This window comes from Ahaetulla prasina, chromosome 1, assembly GCF_028640845.1.
Source record: "Ahaetulla prasina isolate Xishuangbanna chromosome 1, ASM2864084v1, whole genome shotgun sequence".
Lineage (NCBI taxonomy): Eukaryota > Metazoa > Chordata > Lepidosauria > Squamata > Colubridae > Ahaetulla > Ahaetulla prasina.
This window is the reverse complement of record NC_080539.1, coordinates 48,777,758-48,798,651: the sequence shown is the minus strand read 5'-3', so window position 1 is coordinate 48,798,651 and position 20,894 is coordinate 48,777,758. Positions and strand designations below refer to the sequence as shown.

The window sequence follows — 20,894 nt, the reverse complement described above, 5'->3', positions numbered from 1 at the left end:
AATGGCCCCACATAAAACAGGCGGAACCTGCTTGAATCAACAGATTGCCAACGTGAAGCATATTCAACACAAAAATGCCTGAGACTTTCTCAAGATTATACATTTGTAAGAGCACAAATGCCAATTACCTATAATACTGAGGGTGAAGTTGTTTCGGCTGCATACAGTGCCCACAGCATTCCGAGCACAACAGTAATAAATGCCATTTTCATCTGGGCTGGCACTCTTGAAGGTCAGTGTCCGCTCCTTATTACTGACTGAGTAAATTGTGCGATCATCTGAAATTTGGGAGCCATCTCGGAACCACTGACTTGTTGGGCTATGAAACACAGACAGTTTAAAAGCTCAGTATCATGAAAAGAGCAATTACTTAGCAAACAACTAATAAATGCCCAATCTCTTTATACCAAAATCTGTGATGTGATGTGGATGTGGGTATTTTGCTGAAAATTCATAGATTTAAAACAAAACTTTTAGCAAACATTGTGTATCCCCAACCTGTGTCATCTTCACATTAGCAAAGGGCATTCAGGCATCAGAGGTGCTACTGCCTCCTTTTTCATGTTCAGGATTGCGCTAATCAACTCTTCTAAGTATGTAGTTATTTAATTAATTAAATTTATATGCAGCCCATTTCGCTGTTGCTGCGAGTAAGCAGCTTACAAAAAATTAAAATTATGAACTATTAAAGATTAAATACCAAGAAGATAGGTGATGTGGAAATGGGGATCTTCTCTTCAGCCACCCGTAGCATAGAGCGTTGCTACTGGGGCACCAGGCCAGTTGGCAGAGCCAGGTTTTAAGGCTCTTCTGCAGACCAGGAGTGTGGAGGCTGGCCCCATCTCCGACAGGTGGGTGCGTGTACAGCAGAAAAGGATCTTCTTCGGCAGATATAACCCAAAGTAGCTCTCTTCTGCTGGAGTGAATGAGGGGAGCCAATCCCACTGGGGCAAAAATGTTCTTCAGATACCTTGGACCATACCATAAGGGGCTTTAAAGGTGATAACAACACCTTGAATTGGACCAGGAAGCAGACTGGCACCACCAGCAGTGGTGTTAGCTTCCGAATACTCTTCAAGGATAGTCCCATCGAGTGTGTTGCAGAAGATGCAGGGAGTGACCAGAGCATGAGTAACTCAAATTTATTTATTATTTAAATTCATCTAAGATTTTATTTGAAAAGACAAGTTACTAATGAATGGAGGAGGAAAAGTTACCCAATGTAAACACGAATCCTTCAAAGTAGGGACTCACCGTGGGTGCCCATCAATATGACAATGCAACGTTACTGGAGAGGAACTTTGTATATCCTCCACTCTGACAGGATTCTTCAAGACAACTTTTCCTGTTTCAATCCCTTTCAAAAATACAGTAAAAATTAGTCAGTTTGAGACCGCAGCCCTTTTGTATACTTTGGAACTCATCAGTCACTATGGAAGTACAAAATTGTTTTCACTTTGGCATGAATACACATGCCTGGCACTGAAAAAGCAAAATTAAGTGAATTATCTGTTTTGCTGTAACTTGTATTGCTCTTGCTTAGATAAATGGTAGCATTGCTGCCTGTCTATAACTTTACTTGGAACTATAAAAAAGTATTTATGTAACCATTAAAGAAATCCTTACAGGGAAGGAATCAGATAAAATACATTTTTTCCTATTTAGCATTTGCAAACACAAAACATGTTCACAGAAGAGGAATTAAACATATACTAGACCAGGGGTCTGCAAACTTGGCTCTTTTAAGACTGTGGACTTCAACTCCCAGAGTTCCTCAGCCAGCTTTCCTTTGCTGGCTGAGGAACTCTGGGAGTTGAAGTCCACAAGTCTTAAAAAAGTAAAGTTTGCAGACCCCTGTACTAGACAAAAACAATACATATTTCCCTAGCGTAGTGAGAGGTGGAATGAGTTTTAGAATCTGTTGGCAATGCCAATATATTTCTGAGTCCTAAAACACCCCCAAGGCTGACTTTCTCCTGTCACAATGTGAAATAGAGATAACAGATGAAAGCTAATATATAGTCAATGGGAACTATTAAATAGGTTACCACATTCCTTACAATTTTTAAGACTAAAGAATTAAGGGGCTGTGAAGAAAAGAGTAGAGAAAGACAAATGTTAACTATACCAGGTAGGAGTATTTACAGCTGGATTGCTAAACCTAACTGACAGCCAAGAAGCAGAACTGACTCATTTGCTTATGTCTGGCTCTTTGAAAATCCCCCCTCATTCTCTTTTAGCTTGGCTCACTCTAAACAAAGAATGGAATTAACAGTAGATGTAACACTGATCTGACTCAAAGAGCTGACTCAGCCCAAGTTAGGACTTTGGTTTTCAGGTACTCTGCATTACTGAAAATAAAGCCATGTACAACATTATTTTAGAATCTAAAAGATGCAACAGTATTCTAAAATAACTGCCTGCCATTGAGAAAGTTCTGCAGTTGGACATCATGACATTTATGTATTTTATCTATAGTACACATTCTTTCAGTAGCTAAAAGCTGTCAGGCAGCATCCAGACTGATTAAATTAAGATGTTTCCATCCTCCACAAGGTTCCTTTAATATGCATCTTCTGAGCAAATTCCGAACTAGACCAAAACAGAAGACATATTATTTTATATCAGCTTTTGCTGACTTGAAAAAGAACAAGAGTTATAACTTAAATATATTTTGCATTTAATTTATTAATATAATAATGTAAGTATAAGTATATACTTATACAGATGTACAATATATCAGTAATATACATGAAAGAACTCCAGCTCCAAACTAATTTAAGGCACATAGGTGAATATGTATCATAACATTCAGAATATTTTGTATGTTGGTTTGCAACTAGTTACGCTGCCATAATTGACAGTGCATGATAAAGAAAAAACTTTTTGACTAACCTACAGGAAAAAAGGATTCCAGGTCAAAAAAAAACCCTTCTTCTAACACATATGTTACATTATTATTAGTCAACATTTGAACTACTGGTAGTTTGAGAGAAAATGCAGTTTAAATGTAAGCACAAGAAAATAGATCTGAGCCCGTTTGCTGTGGTGGTTAAGATACTGGCCTAGAAACCCAGGGATGAGTTCTTAGTCATGAAAGCTGGCTGGATGACTTCAGGCCATTCACACTCTCTCAGCCCAGCCCAGCCCACCTCAGAGTGTTGAAATTGTGGGGAAAATAAAAGAAAGAAGGGGTATTACGTATGCTCGCAAACTTGAGTTACCTTTATGAGATAAAATCTAATAAATAATACATAATAAATACGTTGAGTTGTTCTGTCCATGAATATTTTATATATTTTCATGCAATTTCTGTTTTTACTTTATGGGTTCCATCCTTTTGTTTTGTTTTGTTTTTTGAATTACATATTAATTACAGTTATGTAAATGGTGCCCCGTTAATTTAAGCCATATAGTTTAGCAACATCTGACATGTATCAAACCTTATATTTGTACTTTACAACTAGCATTGTTTTCATTAACTGCATTAGTATTGAATAGACATTGACTATGAAATAGTAAATAGACTATATTTTTCATGAACAATGCTCCTTTCAAGTTTTACCACAAAAGGATTTGAGCTGTCCATCCAAAACAATATTTTTCATATGCATATACTAGAGTTATGGTTAACCAATGCTTCCTGGTGCATGAGTGCATTTACTGCAGAAGTCATGCTGGCTTATTTAAAGAACACATTTGTTTTATATCTTCCCTTTTCTCTCCATTTTGACAAGTGGATGGAACATCAAAATTAGTTAGTAGCAAAGATAACACTCACATTTTATGTTGAAAGATGCATTTGTTGTCCGAGCTTCTTCTCCAGTAACTACATTCCTGGCAACACATTGGAAATTCCCACTATCTTGCTGACGATCAATAGATGCAAACTGAAGGTTGCTCCCTTCCTTGAAACGCCGTTCAGTGTCCTGAATAGATTCCCCATTCTGTAACCACTCAAATTCAATGTCTCTAGGGTCTTTCACTTCACAGCGCAAAATGGCACTACGACCATGCAATGCATCCTGAGAATATGGCTCTTTAGTGAAAGATATCTTTGCTTGAGCCCCAACTGCTAAAAAGAGCAAAAGAAAAATATTACCATTTTATTAACTAAATAACTAACTTAATACAATGCTTCATTTGTTTATTTAGAAGCTGCTTGGTTTCAGAACAATTCTGAGAGGCTTACATTTAAAATAAAAACAAATAAAAAGAATCTACTATCTGGATAAAGCACATATCAGCCAATCGATCAGGGTTCTAAAAATACCCTGCCCCAAGGTCTGGGTGTACAGCCAGGTTCTTAAAGACTTCTGAAACTTTGTCAGAGTGGGAACACTATGGATATTATTCTAGAGTCGTGATGGCGAACCTATGGCACACGTGCCACAGGTGGAACACAGCGCCCTCTCTGTGGGCACGCGAGCCATTGCCCCAGTTCAGCTTTGTTCTGCATGCACGTGCGCCTCCAATCAGCCAGCTGCTCGTCAGGTCTCTGCTGCACATGCCAGGGCACGTGCAGAGGGGCTGTGCGTGCATGCCCAGGGGATGGGCGCATGCACGAGGGCCGTGCGTGCATTGCATTTTGGGGGTTTGGGTGTGTGCATTTGTGCATGCGTGTGTTTTGGGCACTTGGTCCAGAAAAGGTTAGCCATCACTGTTCTAGAGGGAAGGTGTCGCAACAGGAACAGCTGAGAGAATCTGAGGCATACGAACTATGTCTAATCTTACTGGACAGGCAGAAACCATGGAAGATAGATTATCTGACAAATAACCTGATCCTACACCACGGAGGACTTTATAGATGATAACCAGCATCTTAAATTGTATGTGGAAGCTTACTGGCAGCTACTGTGGCTTGCAGAGCAGTGTTATCAAGTGGCATGATGAGATACATGCAATACTGCCTGCACTACTATTTGTGCAGCCTGCACTACTACTATAAGCCAGTAGTAGTTTTTGAATGATCTTTAAGGACAGATCCACATACAGCATATTGTTACAGTCCAACAATGAGGTGACTAAGGCAAGAGCGATTGTCTGGAAGGCTAACTAATCCAGGAATGGCTACAACTAGAACTCCAAATGAAGATATACAAATGCCCTCTTGGCCATAGCTGCCACTGTTCTTCGAGTGTGAAGGATCTCCAGATTGGGATGTGCAGCCCCATCCACACCATCAGATGCAAGGGGCCTAAAAATCCATAGCGACTCAGGCTTGGCAAGATTGAATCTAAGTCTGTTCTTTCCCATCCAGGCCCACAAAGCTCTAAGCACGAGTCCAGGGTACTGATGACATCAGTTAGCCAGCTTGGGGTCTAGAGGTACAACTGGGTATGATTTGCATATCATAAGACTGAATCATGAACCAGTGAACCACCCAGCAGTCTCATGTAGATGTTAAACAAAAAGGGGCAGAAGTTGGGTTCTTGAGCCCTCACTGTTTATTGAGAAAGGAGAACACAATACACCCAAACTCACCTCACACCCAGCAACCAACTCCCAAAGCTGACAACAGTCTTGAAGCATACTACAGGGCTAATTTTCTGCAATACAGGTTTTGCACATTAACTCCCTAGGAGATGTACAATATATTGGTATAACATGTCATTCATACATTCCATTCAAACTTGTATATTTAAAATGGAACAATTTGATGCAGAAAGAACAGTTTTACTTTAAGTGTATACCTTAACAATATACAGTAAGTAAAAATGCTTATGGTCACCAGGGCACCAATAGTAAACAAATGCCATACTCAGCAGTAGGCTCCTTTACACAGCTAGATTTATAAGGCTAAGGCACCAGAGCTGGGTTGTTGATCGTCTTCTTATGCTTGGTAGATTAAACATTTACAGACTAGTATCTCCATTACTCATATCTGACATATACAAAGAGACCTCAAGGGCTTATTCAGATAATCCTACACAGCAAAAGACAATTGCATTTCCTCCCTTTTGCAAGAAGTTTGCAAAAGGGAAGAGATAGTTGTTTTTACTCAACAGCAGAGTGTTCCAGGAAAAAAAGTAAAAGAAATCTGATATCCTAAATTAGTTGGAATCTAATGTAGCAGGTTTGACAAATGTATACTTCTAATTTTAATTTAGTACTTACCTCCGCGGACATATACATGTATGGATACATACACACACACACATGCACAATGCTTATATATAAATCAAATGTGCTTATGTTCCACTACATATACAAACTGAATGCTAACTGGGAAGCATTCATCTGGAAAATGCAAGTTTGAAGCTGTTTGATGTGATCAATATAGTATATATTCATTACAGTGCTATTTATTTTATGAAAAACATGTTTTAGAACTTCACTGTGTACAAGACAAGAAAAATTTTATGTTTGGGGAGATATTTTGGCCAAGTATCTTTCTTTGCACATGCCAATACCAAAATCAGAATGCAAAACAGATACCAGATTTAAAATTTAGAAATTAGGTAAAGGAAGGTAAAGGTTCCCCTCGCACATATGTGCTAGTTGTTCCCAAGTCTAGGGGGTGATGTTCACCTCCGTTTCAAAGCCGAAGAGCCAGCGCTGTCCGAAGAAGTCTCCGTGGTCATGTGGCCGGCATGACTCAACGCCAAAGGCGCACGGAATGCTGTTACCTTCCCACCAAAAGTGGTCCCTATTTTTTCTATTTGCATTTTTATGTGCTTTCAAAACTGCTAGGTTGGCAGAAGCTGGGACAAGTAATGGGAGCTCACCCTGTTACACGGCAGCACTAGGGATTCGAACCGCTGAGCTGCCGACCTTTCGATCCACAGGCTCAACGTCCTAGCCCCCGAGCCACCGTGTCCCTTCTTAGAAATTAGGGGAATACATTTGTTGCACTCTGAAACACTTACATAGGCTTCAATCATTTAAAGATGCCTAAGAAAAAGAACAGCTAAAACTGAAAAGTCTGGAAAGCAGAAGAATGGCATGGACTTGTTTTTGGTTGTTGAAAAATTTAGGGAGAGCCCCCTCTTGTTTGTATGATGCAGCAGAAGAATGATTCTAACTCCAGGCTAACAGAAATAAAGCTTTCAAAAAGTAAAACAAAGCAATAAACAAACATAGCAAGGAAGTTATATAATCAAACAGTTTTAAACTCAATCACACAGTACAGATAACCCTTGCTTATTGACTGCCTTGTCTAGTGACCATTCAAAATTACAACAGTGCTGAAAAAAATAAATAGATGCCCTACGATGCACTGTTTCACACAGTTGAAAGTGATGAAAATTTATGATGTCCTCATTTTCAACTTTCACAGCAATCCCTCCGTCACATAATCGCCATTACATTTTTTTCCAGTATCTGACTTCTTTTTTCCTTGCTGAGCAAAGAAATTGGAGAAGGGATTACAAGAGAGTAAATAGGCACACAATAGGACAGTGATGGCTAACCTTTTTGCTATCAAGTGCCAAAAGCGGAGGGGGGGAGCCCATACCATAATTCAATGCCTCCAGCCAGCTTGTGCATGCGCATGCGACTCCCCGTGCTCCCACGACCCCCCCCGCACCCCATTTTGGGCCTAGCAGGCCTACCTAAAGCCTCCAAAAGGCGAAAATGGCCTTCACCCCTCCCCTGGAGGCCCTCTGGAAGCCGGAAACAGCCTGTTTCCCGACTTCCAGTGGTAGGCCCATTTTTCGCCCTCCCCTGGTTCCAAAAGCTTTCCTGGAGGCTGGGGAGGGCAAAAATGGCCTCTCCCCCCGGAGGCCCTCCAGAGGCCGAAAACATCCTTCCAGAGTCTCCACGCGAGCTCTGTACTTACCTGGCATCCAAAACGGGCCCTGTGAGATTCCTGGGAAGAGAGGCATGGGTGGGGCCAGTAAAAAACCAGCTGGCTGGCGCACGCATGCATGCTGGAGCTGAGCTAGGGCAATGGCTCGCGTGCCCGAAGATATGACTCCGCGTGCCACCTATAGCACACGTGCCATAGGTTCGCCATCCCGGCAATAGGGAATACACATTAAAAGTAATGCAGTGGTGCTGGTAGCCCTGAGTTTGCACTATGCAAACATCCCAATGATTCCCTATTATGTGCCTGCTTACTCTCTTGTAATCCCTTCCTCTCCAATCTCCCTAGGGAAGGGAGGAAGAAATGTCCTGATCCAAGGCCTGATGGAAGAACCACATTTCAACATGTAGAAGGCCAACTTTCTTAGATTATAAATAAAAATAAAAGTTTCTATTCTTATGCAGCACAGATTTTTCCTGATCTGAAAAGTGGATATAATTATCCACGTTTAAATTACCAAATAACTCAGCAATAAACTACTGTCAATCATATGTCAGTGAACCAATTAAAATTTCTTAATTGCATTAGCACTCCCCTGACATCAACAAAATAGATTCAGGTATGTTTCTACTTGTATCAATGAGTGACTGTAGTTAGAAGAGAGACAGAAAAAAGATCAATGACAATGAACTGCAATAATGAGGCTGCATAACTTGCATCTCAATAAGCATCCTAGGTGCAATTTCTTGATCAGGCTGCTGACAAAGCGATCAACAGGATCATGAAACCCCATGCTTACTCATTTCCATGTGGAAATTGTTTCAGGTGCATCTAACTAGAATGGACTAGCTTCCTGTTTAGGAGATTTCACTACTAGTACTCATGAGCCAGGATCTACAAATAACTGAACTTTTTAAACTCCTCAGATTACACACTGGCTGTAGAAAGGGAAACAATGGGCAATTCAACAGTTGTGGCTCTTCATCTAATTTAGTCCCCAGGAGTGAGCGCTGATGTGGAACAGGGTCAAAGCAGCTTGGAATTTGAAGATCAGTCAGATAGGAGACAGATGCTAAGAGGAATGTATGTAAATCAGTCGTTTTTAAAGACAAAAATATATCGTCTAGGATTCATGCTCTACTGCGAAAGTTCCATGGCTTTGTTGCAGCAAATGGTTCTGTTTGTTGTTAGCAAGCTCATCTGTGAATACTAAAGGCTCTGAAATTCTAAACACAGAGAAGAGGGGAAGTGTGTGAAAGCAATTTAAAGTATTCCGTCAGAGCCACAAATGCTGAGTATGCAGATCTTCATAACAGCTGGTGAAGATCAGCAATTAACTCTTTTCCTCCTCTCCATTTTAATTCTGGAAACTGCCAAGCAATCAGCCTTCTAACTTGCAGCTGTCTGATTTCTTTGTTTCAGAAATGGATATATACATTTAATGTCTACGAGCCTCTTTCTCCCCAAGACATAGATAGATCAATGTATCAATCAGATGATAACCATATAACATTTTTCAAATAGGGCCTCTCCTATATCAAATCTGCGTTCCAATCCAGACCAGCACATGGCGTGTTCTCATAAAGTGGCCTGCTTTGGGAAGCCCAGCCACATTTTTCTTCTGGGTTCAACTCAAATGGCAAAACCTCTCCTTCACAATTTGTGATCCTGGAACATTTGTTTTATCCTTGCCCACCCTGCCTGCCATTTAAATGCCAACCTTTTTCCTTTGGGCTCCAGCAAAGCACTGCCCTCCTTACTTTATACAAAAACTCTTCACTAAAGCCTGCAGCCCTTGTTGCTACCACTGGGAAAAGCATCTGGTTGCAAAACCAAGATGGCTTGCCATTATTATAGCTTTAAACAAGAAGGTAGGTAAAGGAAGAAAATTATCTTGACAGTCTTTTAATGCAAAGCTGGCTGAGGAATTCTGGGAGTTGAAGTCCACAAGTCTTAAAGGGACCAAGGTTGGAGACCCCTGTTTTAATTCATACCAAAAACTCAATATTCTGTATAAGACAGCTAAATACATTCAATATTTTCTATAGGAAACCAGGGCAACATACTTTTATACTCCAATAGTTGCTATAGTACAGATAGTAAGGCACTGACAGCATGGTGATTTTTACAATCTCCTATTCACTGGCTAAAGGAACACTTGCTGGCTCTGTATTTATTACTGGGATTTATGGAGTCTATAGGCTGCCTTCAACAATCGGTATCATGACTTTGTGTGACTACAATATTCTTAGCATTTTAGTATCAATAAGGCTGAATGTCTTTGGAGAATTGAGAGATTCTCAATTATCCATGTCATGGAAATGGGACAATTTGCCACAGCCAACTCACCATGGCCAACTTGCCACGGCCAACTTCACTGTAGCCAACTCATCACGGCCAATTTGCTGCAGGAGAACTCGCCATGGCTAATTATCGCTGCGGGATAATTTAACAATTCTATTTAATTATTTAAAATAAATAAAAATTCTTTTAATTTTTGCTATTCACATTTCATTCTGTCCCTCCTTTGGCATCCCTTCTTTAATGATTCTAGTCCACCATTTCTTTGATATTAGTGTAATTCTTGTCCTGCAACAAGTTGTCCTATGGCGAGATGGCCATGACAAGTTGTTCTGCAGTGAGTTGGCCGTGGCAAGTTGGCTGTGGCGAGTTAGCCGTCGTGAGTTGGCCATGGTAAGTTGGCCGTGGTAAATTGTCATAGATTCCCATGTCATGCTTACCGCAAAGATGTTTTTTTCCACAAGGCAACTATACTTTCTTGGTGTTGTCTTTGGAAACATTTTGCTTCTCATCCAAGAAACGTCTTCAGTTCTGAAGAACTAAACTGAAGTAGATTCTTGAATGAGAAGCAAAATGTTTTCAAAGAAAACACCAAGAAAGTCCAGTTGCCTTTTGGAAAAAGTACTTCTGGAACAACAGGGCTGAAGATAATTGCATAGCTGATGTAAAACTATTTTGGAGAATGAAAGTATTGCCATGTGATGCAGCAGAAATTTTTGAGTACTGTTCATAATTAGATATTTTGGTGAAAAGAGAGGGGTGGAAAAAGGAGACAGAGAGAGAAGGATATGCATTTTTGCCTTGGTTAGTTTATAGCCTTAAAATACAGTGGTATCTTGGTACTCATTGTTAATTGGTTCCACAGGATCAGATACCAAAAACAGTGAGTACCAAACAAATTTTTCCCATAAGGAATAATGTAGTGAGTCACAGAGTACCTGACATTGACAAGTTCTAACTTGTATGTTGAGTACCAAACAAACAATGAGTACTGGGACAAAATTTTCATGTCAAAATGCATTGAGTACCATATTCGATAAGTTTCAAAGCAGTTTAATACCGAGATAACATTGTACTGAATAATGAAATGATCACAATATATATAATAATATTTAATGTATTTAAATCATCTTTCAAAAACTCAAAATCCCGAACTGTTATTCAATGTTTCTTATATTTAATTTTTGCCAACCTATAGACATATCTCATTTTCTTTTAGTGGTTGCAGAAGGATGCCAGAGGCAGTTTCCATCATCAACTGTTCTTCTCCCATAATAATGACTTACAATGATGCCCTGTTTATCCATCAATTCATAACAGCTGCTGCCTGAACAACAAAGGATGTTTAAGAATCTCAAGGCTAAGCTGCAAAGGGAAACACATGTTCCTATATTAAGATACACATGTGAAATCAGCAATGCAGCATATCAATTTCCACACTAATTTTAATGCAGCAAATGTTTGCAATCTAATTTAATAAAAAATTAAAAATAATGGGCAATAACCAACCAATGCAATAAATGTTCTTTGCACATTATCAAGATGTACAAATGTATCTGAGCCTACTGTTTAATCAGCAAAGAAATTGTATTTGCTCCAAGTTGTATCTTTTCAGCTCCTTTTAATGAATGTATTATTTTTTAAGAGGAAGCTCCAATTTTGAAACAAACGTTCTTTTGCTAAATTTTCTGAACCACATGCCATTAACATGCGATTTGAATTTTAAAACAGAGATCAGTTTTTACACTCCAAGAAAAGTATTAAGAAAGTCCTATATACAAATTCAATCTCAAAAAAAGAAATAAAACATACGATAGAATAGAATAGAATAGAATAGAATAGAATAGAATAGAATAGAATAGAATAGAATAGAATAGAATTCTTTATTGGACAAGTGTGATTGGACAGACAAGGAATTTTTCTTAGTGCATATGCTCTCAGTGTACATAAAATAAAAGAGACATTTGTCAAGAATCATAAGGTAGAGCACTTAATGATAGTCATAGAGAAACAGTCAATATAAATCTTAAGGATATCAGCAACAAGGTCACAGTCATACAGTTGTAAGTGGGAGGAGATGGGTGATATGAATGATGAGAAGATTAATAGTAATGCAAACTTAGTAAATAGTTTGACAATGTTGAGGGAATTATTTATTTAGCAGAGTGATGGCATTCGGAAAAAACTGTTCTTGTGTCTAGTTCTGGTGTGCAGTGCTCTATAGTATTGTTTTGAGGGTAGGAGTTGAAAAAGTTTATGTCTAGGATGTGAAGGGCTTTCAAAGCCATCTTTTTGACTCATGCAGTATACAGGTCCTCAATGGAAGGCAGGTTGGTAGAAACTGTTTTTTAAGATCAAAAAATTAAGATCAAATGGAAAATATCAAACTAGATTTGAAAATATGAAGTTCAAAACTCGAAAGACAAACAAGTTCTCGTATATCTTTTTCTGGCCAGTAGAACATCATGGAATCAAATATCTAATTTAATCTTATAAGAAACAGCAATGATTAAATAAAAGGATATCTTTCTTACTACAGGAGTATTGCATTAAAATTATGTCCAGAGAACACCAGAATCCCTCAAAAGTTTCTTGGGTATTTCTTAACAAGAAGAGTAGAGATAACTCAGTTAACTGAGCAGTTTTCCAAGACTGAAAAGAAAACATGCTTATCAGTTCAAGCAACAGCAAGCCTCTACAGTTCCAAAAATTATCTTCATAACCTGATTTTTATGCAAAAACATTTCCTTGCTAGATTTGGTAATAAGGGAAGAGTTTGCTTTAACGTGGAAAATCACTAGTCCATATAAATTTTTTTTGAATCCTATGGTATTTTGGAGGAAAACAAACTAGATAGTCAAGAAACATACTATACTGTAACCAAAAGGACACTCCAAGATAATGGATTATATTTAGATGATCATCTGGTTTAATAAACTACGATATGCACAATATATGCTAAATCCCTAAATCTCATTAGGCAACAAAGTGGTTTTCAGACTTTGCAAAGTAGCTTTGTAAATTATTTCGGGGTATTGCCTGGAGCCAAGGTGGGTAGAGGATGAAAAAGCAAAAAAGAGTCATGCAGAAAGATTGCTACTAAATGCATTAAATCTTGCATGCACAAGTTTTATCTGAACGTACTTTTTATCTGCTTTTGGAAGCAAGGAAAACGTTTACAAATATTTATTTTCTGCTTACCATAAATTATACCCAGTTTACTTCAACAGGACCTTTACCTGTGTTCATTCTGCTTACATAAGCAAGGTTGTGTGCAAACCTGTAATGATTTTTTTTCCTTTTCAACCTATCTCTGAAATAAAATAAAATATGGTTCCTTGTATACAATTTGGAGAAAAGCCCTTCTGAACCAGTGGTGGGTTGCTACCAGTTCGCCTGAATTGGGCGAACTAGTAGCGGCAGCGGGAGGCTCTGCCCACCCGCCCGGACGCTTCTACACATGCGCAGAAGCATCACGGGCATGCACGAACTGGTAGCGATGGGTTTTGAAACCCGCCCCTGTTCTGAACGATCATGAAAATGATCACGTACCAGCCTAGGAAGGTTATTCTACTATTTGGTATCATTGGTACTTTCAGATAGTAACTTTTGTTAAGTATATTTAGAAATGTATGTTGGCCATCGGAATAAGTAGAAAATACAAAGAAAACCTATTTGAAGAAAGCAATATCTGAAATCACAGAGTTATTGGATGGGAAAGAGCTGCAGCAAATTTCCAGAAACACACACAGTATTCTCCCCTAAATTTGAGTATTTATTGTTATGGTTCTTTTAGGTAGATGATAATTGTGTATTTCAAATAGATGAAGTGGGCTTGGCTTGAGATGTTATGAATACATCTGTGGAGGTTTTCCAGGTCATGGTTGTCCCAAATATGCTTTTTCAAAAGGCAACTAGACTTTTTTTTTCCTTGAAGACATTTCGCTTCTTATCCAAGAAGCTTTTTCAGTTCTGAAGAAAACTTAAGAGAACTGAAGAAGCTTCTTGGATGAGAAGCGAAACAATTTCAAAGAAAAACAAAGTCCAGTTGCCTCTTGGAAAAGCACCTTTGGGACAAATTATGAATACATACAGTCCTATTCAGACAATTCCAGATGGAACATTTTAGAGTCTCTTTTCTATTTTTCTCCCTCCCAGATTAACATAGTTTCTGTCAGCTCATCTGGGGTCAAGCATAGCCTGGTTTTCTTGTATTCTGCCACCTTTGTCAAGCTATTCTCATCTTACATACTTTCTAAATGATAACATGAATTTCTCCCTAATATAAAATCAACAGTTTTAATCACAGCTCGAATTGCCTATGAACTACGGAAAAGGTCCTTTTATTCAGAGAAAAACAAGACGCTAGAACAAATGGCTGTAGCATCCCTGAATTGTTAACCTTTTTTTGAAAAAAGAATCCTCTAGACAATACCCCTTTTTTTATTTTTCATTCACTGTTTCCTCTTTTCCCCTCATCTCCATCCAGCATTGTTCTTCTCTTTCCTTCCCCTTCACTTACCTCACCTTATGCTTTTTTCCTTGGCATTCTAGCTCTTTTTGCTAGAATGTCTAATTTGTATTGTTGATGAGAAAATCATTTGAATGTGAGAGAATAAATGTAACATACAGATGAGGGGGCTACAATTTTCATAAATTGGACATCTTATTTTACAAGTGATCTAACTGGAGACCATCCAGATTTTTGGAGTGCAGTGTTCCAAAATACCAGGTTACCACAGAAAAAAGTCTACTTTTGAACCCACATTCCTTTTATACCCAAAGGAGAGGGACTTTAAGCATTCCTTCCCTGGCAGACCAACAGAGAAGAGAAGGCAGACTCCATTTGGAAAAAGATGATGCCACAAGTAATATAGACCCCAAACTTATACGACTTCACAAGTCAAAACCAACATTTAGAGTTCCACACTGGCAACCAACACTGTGCCCACAATATATTGTGTTGCTGTTTCAATTGCTGTTTCTTTCACTTGGCAACATGCAGGCTGTCATGTTCTGCACTAGAAGTTTTCTGGTAAACTTTTATGGCAGTACAAGTATTGTGAATATAGTAAAGTATAGCAAAGTATAAAAATACCAGTAACCCAACTCATGGTTTAATGGATATGTGTTACCAGGACCTCTTAATCCAAAAGGATTACATCAGCCAAAGCGGAAGACAACTTCCTGGACATGACTTTCGCTGGTACTCAGTTAGAAATTGTGAATCCAAGAGAACTATCAAAGACGGGGGTGTGTGAGATTCTGTCTAGAGCCAGTGTTGCCCCTAAAATAGTTTCTGGACAAATAACTTTGCCTTGCTATGATTCAAATTCAGTTTGTTTCCTTGCATCAGTCTCTCTTTGAATCTTAGATCAGTCTCACCATAACTTCTGTCCTCTAGCTGTACTGTAATAGAATTCCTCTTCAGTTCCAGCAATTTTAAATCCTTGTTGATGGGGGCTGGGTGAAGAGTGATGATATTTCAATACATGACAAAAGCATCAGATCGTCCTTCAATGTAGACCAAGTCAGTACAAGAAATACCAAAACTCTAAAATAGTCTATATTGGCTACTTTGGCAGAATTGTGAAAGCCTGAAGGGTTTCCTTTCCTCCCTCCCTCCTTCATTTGTTTTATTAAATGTATTAAATTAAAGGGAGTCAAGGTGAGACAAAGTTGAGCTTCTTTCTTATGCCTTCCTAGTTCATTCCAGGCCAGGTTCATATTTTCCTAAAAGCTGTGGCATATTTTCTTCAAGGTCACTTCTATGCTTTTCTGGGGGGAAGATGCTGCAATTTCTAAGTAGGATTCTCTTACTTAAAATCATTAATGTTAAAGGAGTTTCTCAGTTTTGGCTCACAGTGCAGTATCTTCCAAACTATTAGCAAGCCTATGAACAACTGTGGTTAATCTGTTTCAGGACAGAAGCAGAGGCCAAGGCAGTAAAGCTATGACCACATCTTGAAGCAATTGGATTATTTTTGTCTCAGCAACTTCCTAACAGACATAGTTGAAGAATGCAACTATTCCCACAAGACAATCCACTAGGGCTCCTTGTTGTCTCTGCAATGATCAACCTTATCTATGATGCCAAACATAAACAGAAGAATCGATTGACAAATAAATATATTACAGTTGCACTAAAGTTCTGTGAATACCTTTTTACTAGTTTATTAAACCATTTGTAAAAACAATAAAGGTGGAATATAAATAAATAAATAAATAATTGCATGAATCAATTGACAAGGTGTTAAGTGGTTTTTAAAAGATTTTGCAATTTCAGAATTAAATACTAATGTAACTTAGTATTTAACAAAGATTTCATCTGGGCTTAGAATTATTTCTTCTTTCTTGTACATTCAAAATACAATACTACTAAAATTTACATGATAAAACCAAGAGGAGAAACAGCCCTTGCTTTGCATAACCAATAAAAACTAGTCCAAAAAGAACGTATTTCAGATGTTGCTTATATCTTGGGCAGATGTTATGAAGTAACAGGCCCCAGAGATACTAACAATGTAATGCTGCCTTTTTTTCCTGCTACAGCACTGTGTTATACAAAGATCATGCAATTGTAAAGTACAATTGTCTTCTCTCTTTAGTATGAGTGGGTGCACTATATGTATAATTTGGATCTTTATTTTTTCACCACAGATGTTGGAAATTTACAGAAGAGAACAAAACAAAAGTTACTACTAAAAACAGTATAGGAGAGAAGCCCTAATTTCAAATACCGTATTTTTCAGACTATAAGACGCTCCAGACTATAAGACGTACCTAGCTTTTGGGGAGGAAAACAAGAAAAAAAATCTGCCTCTGCCTCCCAGCAATTTGCCTCCTTGCAGCAAACAGCCTGATCATCTTCAGCACAGCCTGATTTAGCACAAGCAGCTGATTGGTGGTCGGATATGCCTCCCAGAACATCGCCTATCAGCTGTTCCAGGCTGCAGGGATCACCACTGCCCATCGCCACCTTGTCCGCTTCCACCTATCGCTACCTCCACATGTCCCATTTTTTGCCTCCGCACATCCCATTTTCAGCCCGTTCCAGGCCAGCAGGTTGGCAGGGCTTCGACAACATTCACTGTATAAAATGCACAGATATTTCCATCCACTACTGGGGGGGATGTGTCTTATACACTGAAAAATACAGTAGTTGAAATTGCTATCACCACTGCAGCATTCAGACCTGGGAACATAGCCCAAAGTGAAATAGGGTGAATCAGAGACTGAATTTATATATTGGATTGAATTAGTCAACCAATTCTTTTTGACAGCAGGCTTCCAAGATAACTGGCTGCATTTTTCCGTCAAAGCTCTGGAGTACATTGGAATATTTCACAGCTAAATAATTTATAATACTATAGTTTCACAATCAGCAAGCAGAAAGACATAATTTGCCTCCATATATTGCAGAGATAAGAAAACAAACATTCAGTCTTATTGAAATCTATGCCAAAATAACTCATAATTTTGAATAATATATGGTATTTTGCTAATATGTTAGGCTATACTTCCATGTACCTTTGACATGTTTAAACTTCTAATTGTAGCTTCTGGTTTTACAGAACTTGCTGAAAAGAGCAATATTTTGATTATTAATAAAATACAAATGAAGCAAGCATGTAAAGATATCCTAAAATTAAGTGTCATGGAAAAAAAGGAAAAAAGAAAAAGATTTGTAAAATTGTTACATACAGACAAAAGACTTTGACCAACTGGTTGAAATTTTTTCTTTTTAAGCTAGCACTTACATTTCCAAAATCTAAAGTTCTTTACCCCTTGATAAATTCTAAATACTAAAGTCATAACTAAGAACATATACAACTTTTATGTTCAGTTACAGGTAGTCCTCAAGTTACATCAGTTCATCTAGTGATGTTCAAAGTTACAACAGCACTGAAAAATGTGACTTATGACCATTTTTCACAGTTACGATATTTGCAGCATCCCCATGATCATGTGATCAAAAATCAGCTGCTTGGCAACTGGTTCAATTTATGACTGTTGCTGTGTTACAAGGTCATGTGATTACTTTTTGAGACCTTCTGACATGCAAAGTTAATGGGGAAGCCAGATTCACTTAACAACTGTGTTACTAACTTATCAACTGCAGTGATTCATTTAACAACTGTGACAAGAAATCAGCAAAACTCTCTTAACAAATGTTTCACTTCAAAACAGAAATTTTGGGCTCAATTGTGGTCGTAAATTGAGGGTTATCTGTATTGATAGTTATTAACAATTGTTTATTAATTTCCAAAATATAACAATAAAACTATAACACATACTATTTCCAATAGTAAGATGATATCATTATTAAAAATTCTGCTAGGTGTCCAAAATACATAAAGATTGGGAAAGAATATTGATATTAATCTGATTTTAAGATCCTAAAAAATAAGTGCAGGTATCTTCACTATACAAACAAGGATTCAAAAATTTGCAGATTTGGATGAATCAAATATCTTTCAAGTTGAGCACAATATGAAATAATTGGACTTAAAACTCATATATTAATGAAATGAGATAATAGAAAATTCTTGCTTTCTTTATAAAACTTATCGTTATCTACTAAAAAAAGAACCTTATGCTTTCCTCCCTCTTCTATAATTTAATTTGTTTATTATGAATTTTACAAGAGGTTCTAAAACCAATCTTTTTTTTAAGAAGGTAGGGGCGCATAAAAGTAAAATATCCCTTGCCTTAAACTTGATCCCTTCTATTTTATATATATTTAACCAAGAATATTCACTTAATATTCACTTGTGACTTAGATAATTTATTTGGGCAAATATATATGAAAGAAATAGAAGAATTACTACATTCTTTTGATATGCTATCCAACAATTTCAAATGTGTTAATTGGCTACCAGTAAATTTTGAAAATGGTTCAGATGGTTATATCATTCCAATTTTCTAACAACTGGAATATTATTAATGAATTCTTTGATGCTATCACACAAATAGTCCTAAGTGGCAGTCAGAGACATTTGCCAGTGGCACATAGAGCATGAACCTGGAAAAGCTCAGAAGTCACTTAGTAAAGACTGAACTTTCCCTAAGAATATTGTACAGGAAACACTTTCATGTGCTTCTGCTAATCAAGCAGAAATTAAATTAGAATGGTACTTCTTACAACTGGAGCTGATTAATGGCAAATTAATTTTGAAGATGAACACTATTTCTTTAATCATCCCCTTAATATCAGGGTACTTTATGATGTATCTCAGTCTAATTACTATGGGAGACAGGGTTTTTTTATATTTAGCATAGAGCAATGGAAATTATTTGTATAGTTAGATATATATTAATGAAGATATGGAACAAACTCTCTCTCTAATGAGTACAATAATGCCACATTATATGAATTTACATTTAAATTAAAAGTTTCACAAGATCTTAGAACTGCACACCAGAACAACAAGATACAAGAACAGTTTTTTCCCCAAGGCCATCACTCTGCTAAACAAATAATTCCATCATCAAACTATTTACTGAATCTGCACTACTATTAATCTTCTCATAGTTCCCATCACCAATCTCTTTCCACTTATGACTGTATGACTGTAACTTGCTGCTGGCAATCCTTATGATTTATATTGATATACTGACCATTGTGTTGTAAATGTTGTACCTTGATGAACGTATCTTTTCTTTTATGTACACTGAGAGCATATGCACCAAGACAAATTCCTTGTGTGTCCAATCACACTTGGCCAATAAAAAAAATATCTATCTATTTATATATCCACATCCAGCTTTACCCAAACAATCCCAGCATATATTTCCTGAAGCAACTTTCTGATTAATATTTATTCTTTTTAACTTTTTCACAAATCCCAATTTTCAAATAGTTGCCCAGTTTGTAGTAGTTAGTGCAAGTACGTTTGACTGACAGAAAACATCTTCATATAATATCAGGATCGACAGCTTGAAAAACTTGGCTGTTCTTTCATTATAAAGGATTTTGCTTTTCCTTTTCCATGTTTAGGCCTAAAAAGATTGGAATTTATCTTGCAACTAAGATAGAAAAAGCCTGTTAGAAAAGTCTGACACTTCATAAAAGCAAGATATATTTTAAATCATTTTTCTTATTAAAATTATTGGAAGTAAAATCTAATATAGGTAGACCTTGACTCACAACCACAATTGAGCCCAAAATTGATGTTCCCAAGTGAGACATTTGTTAAATGAATTTTCCCCCATTTTACGACCTTTCTTGTCACAGTTGTTAAGTGAATCGCTACAATTATTAAGTTAGTAACACAGTTAAGTGAATTTGGCTTCCCCATTGACTTGTCAGAAGGTCGCAAAGATGACCGGGAACACTGCAAACGTCATAAATATGAACCAGTTGCCAAGCATCTGAATTTTGATTATGTCTTCAGTAAAAGAGATAATAGAAAAATTACCGTTATTCCGACTTAAGCATTTGAATAAGCAAACAACATCATTCCCAGGTGTGCCTTGATTCATTAGGTTCCCTTCCAGATAAGGAAGCAATGGGAATACTGGTGCAGCATATGTATCAAGTTATAGAAAGGGCCCATGTTGACTACAATATTATGCAGCAAAAGTATAGTCCTGGAAATAATCTCCAAGATTTAGAAATCCATTAATGGTCAAGATAAATAATCCTGAGAGACATAGGACTGATTCTATCAAAGGAAACTCTTTAAGTGGAGATTAACCTCTGAATAGTATGCAGCTGTGGCCTTCCTGTCTTACCCTCTTGAACAATTATTAGCAAAGTTCACTAAAATTTCTCCAAATCTCACAGGTTTGACAATTTCATTTTCATATGAATCCCATTCTAAGGTTGAGAGCTGTATTCTCT

The 20,894-nt window shown here is 37.5% G+C and overlaps 1 protein-coding gene across 2 annotated transcripts in view; it reads right to left on the bottom strand.

Annotated features, from left to right (window-relative positions):
• The window catches only part of PTK7 (protein tyrosine kinase 7 (inactive)), a 94,981-nt gene that overhangs the window by 27,435 nt on the left and 46,652 nt on the right, over positions 1–20,894 (bottom strand). The window contains exons 2-4 of one of the 2 annotated variants that reach the window (XM_058165144.1): positions 3,782–4,072; positions 1,255–1,357; positions 129–319 (exon numbers count right to left, since the gene is read on the bottom strand). In XM_058165144.1, the coding sequence (XP_058021127.1) occupies positions 129–319; positions 1,255–1,357; positions 3,782–4,072 (585 nt within the window). Of the gene's footprint in view, positions 1–128; positions 320–1,254; positions 1,358–3,781; positions 4,076–20,894 lie in introns of both variants that reach the window. The other variant, XM_058165143.1, reaches the window with a different exon arrangement.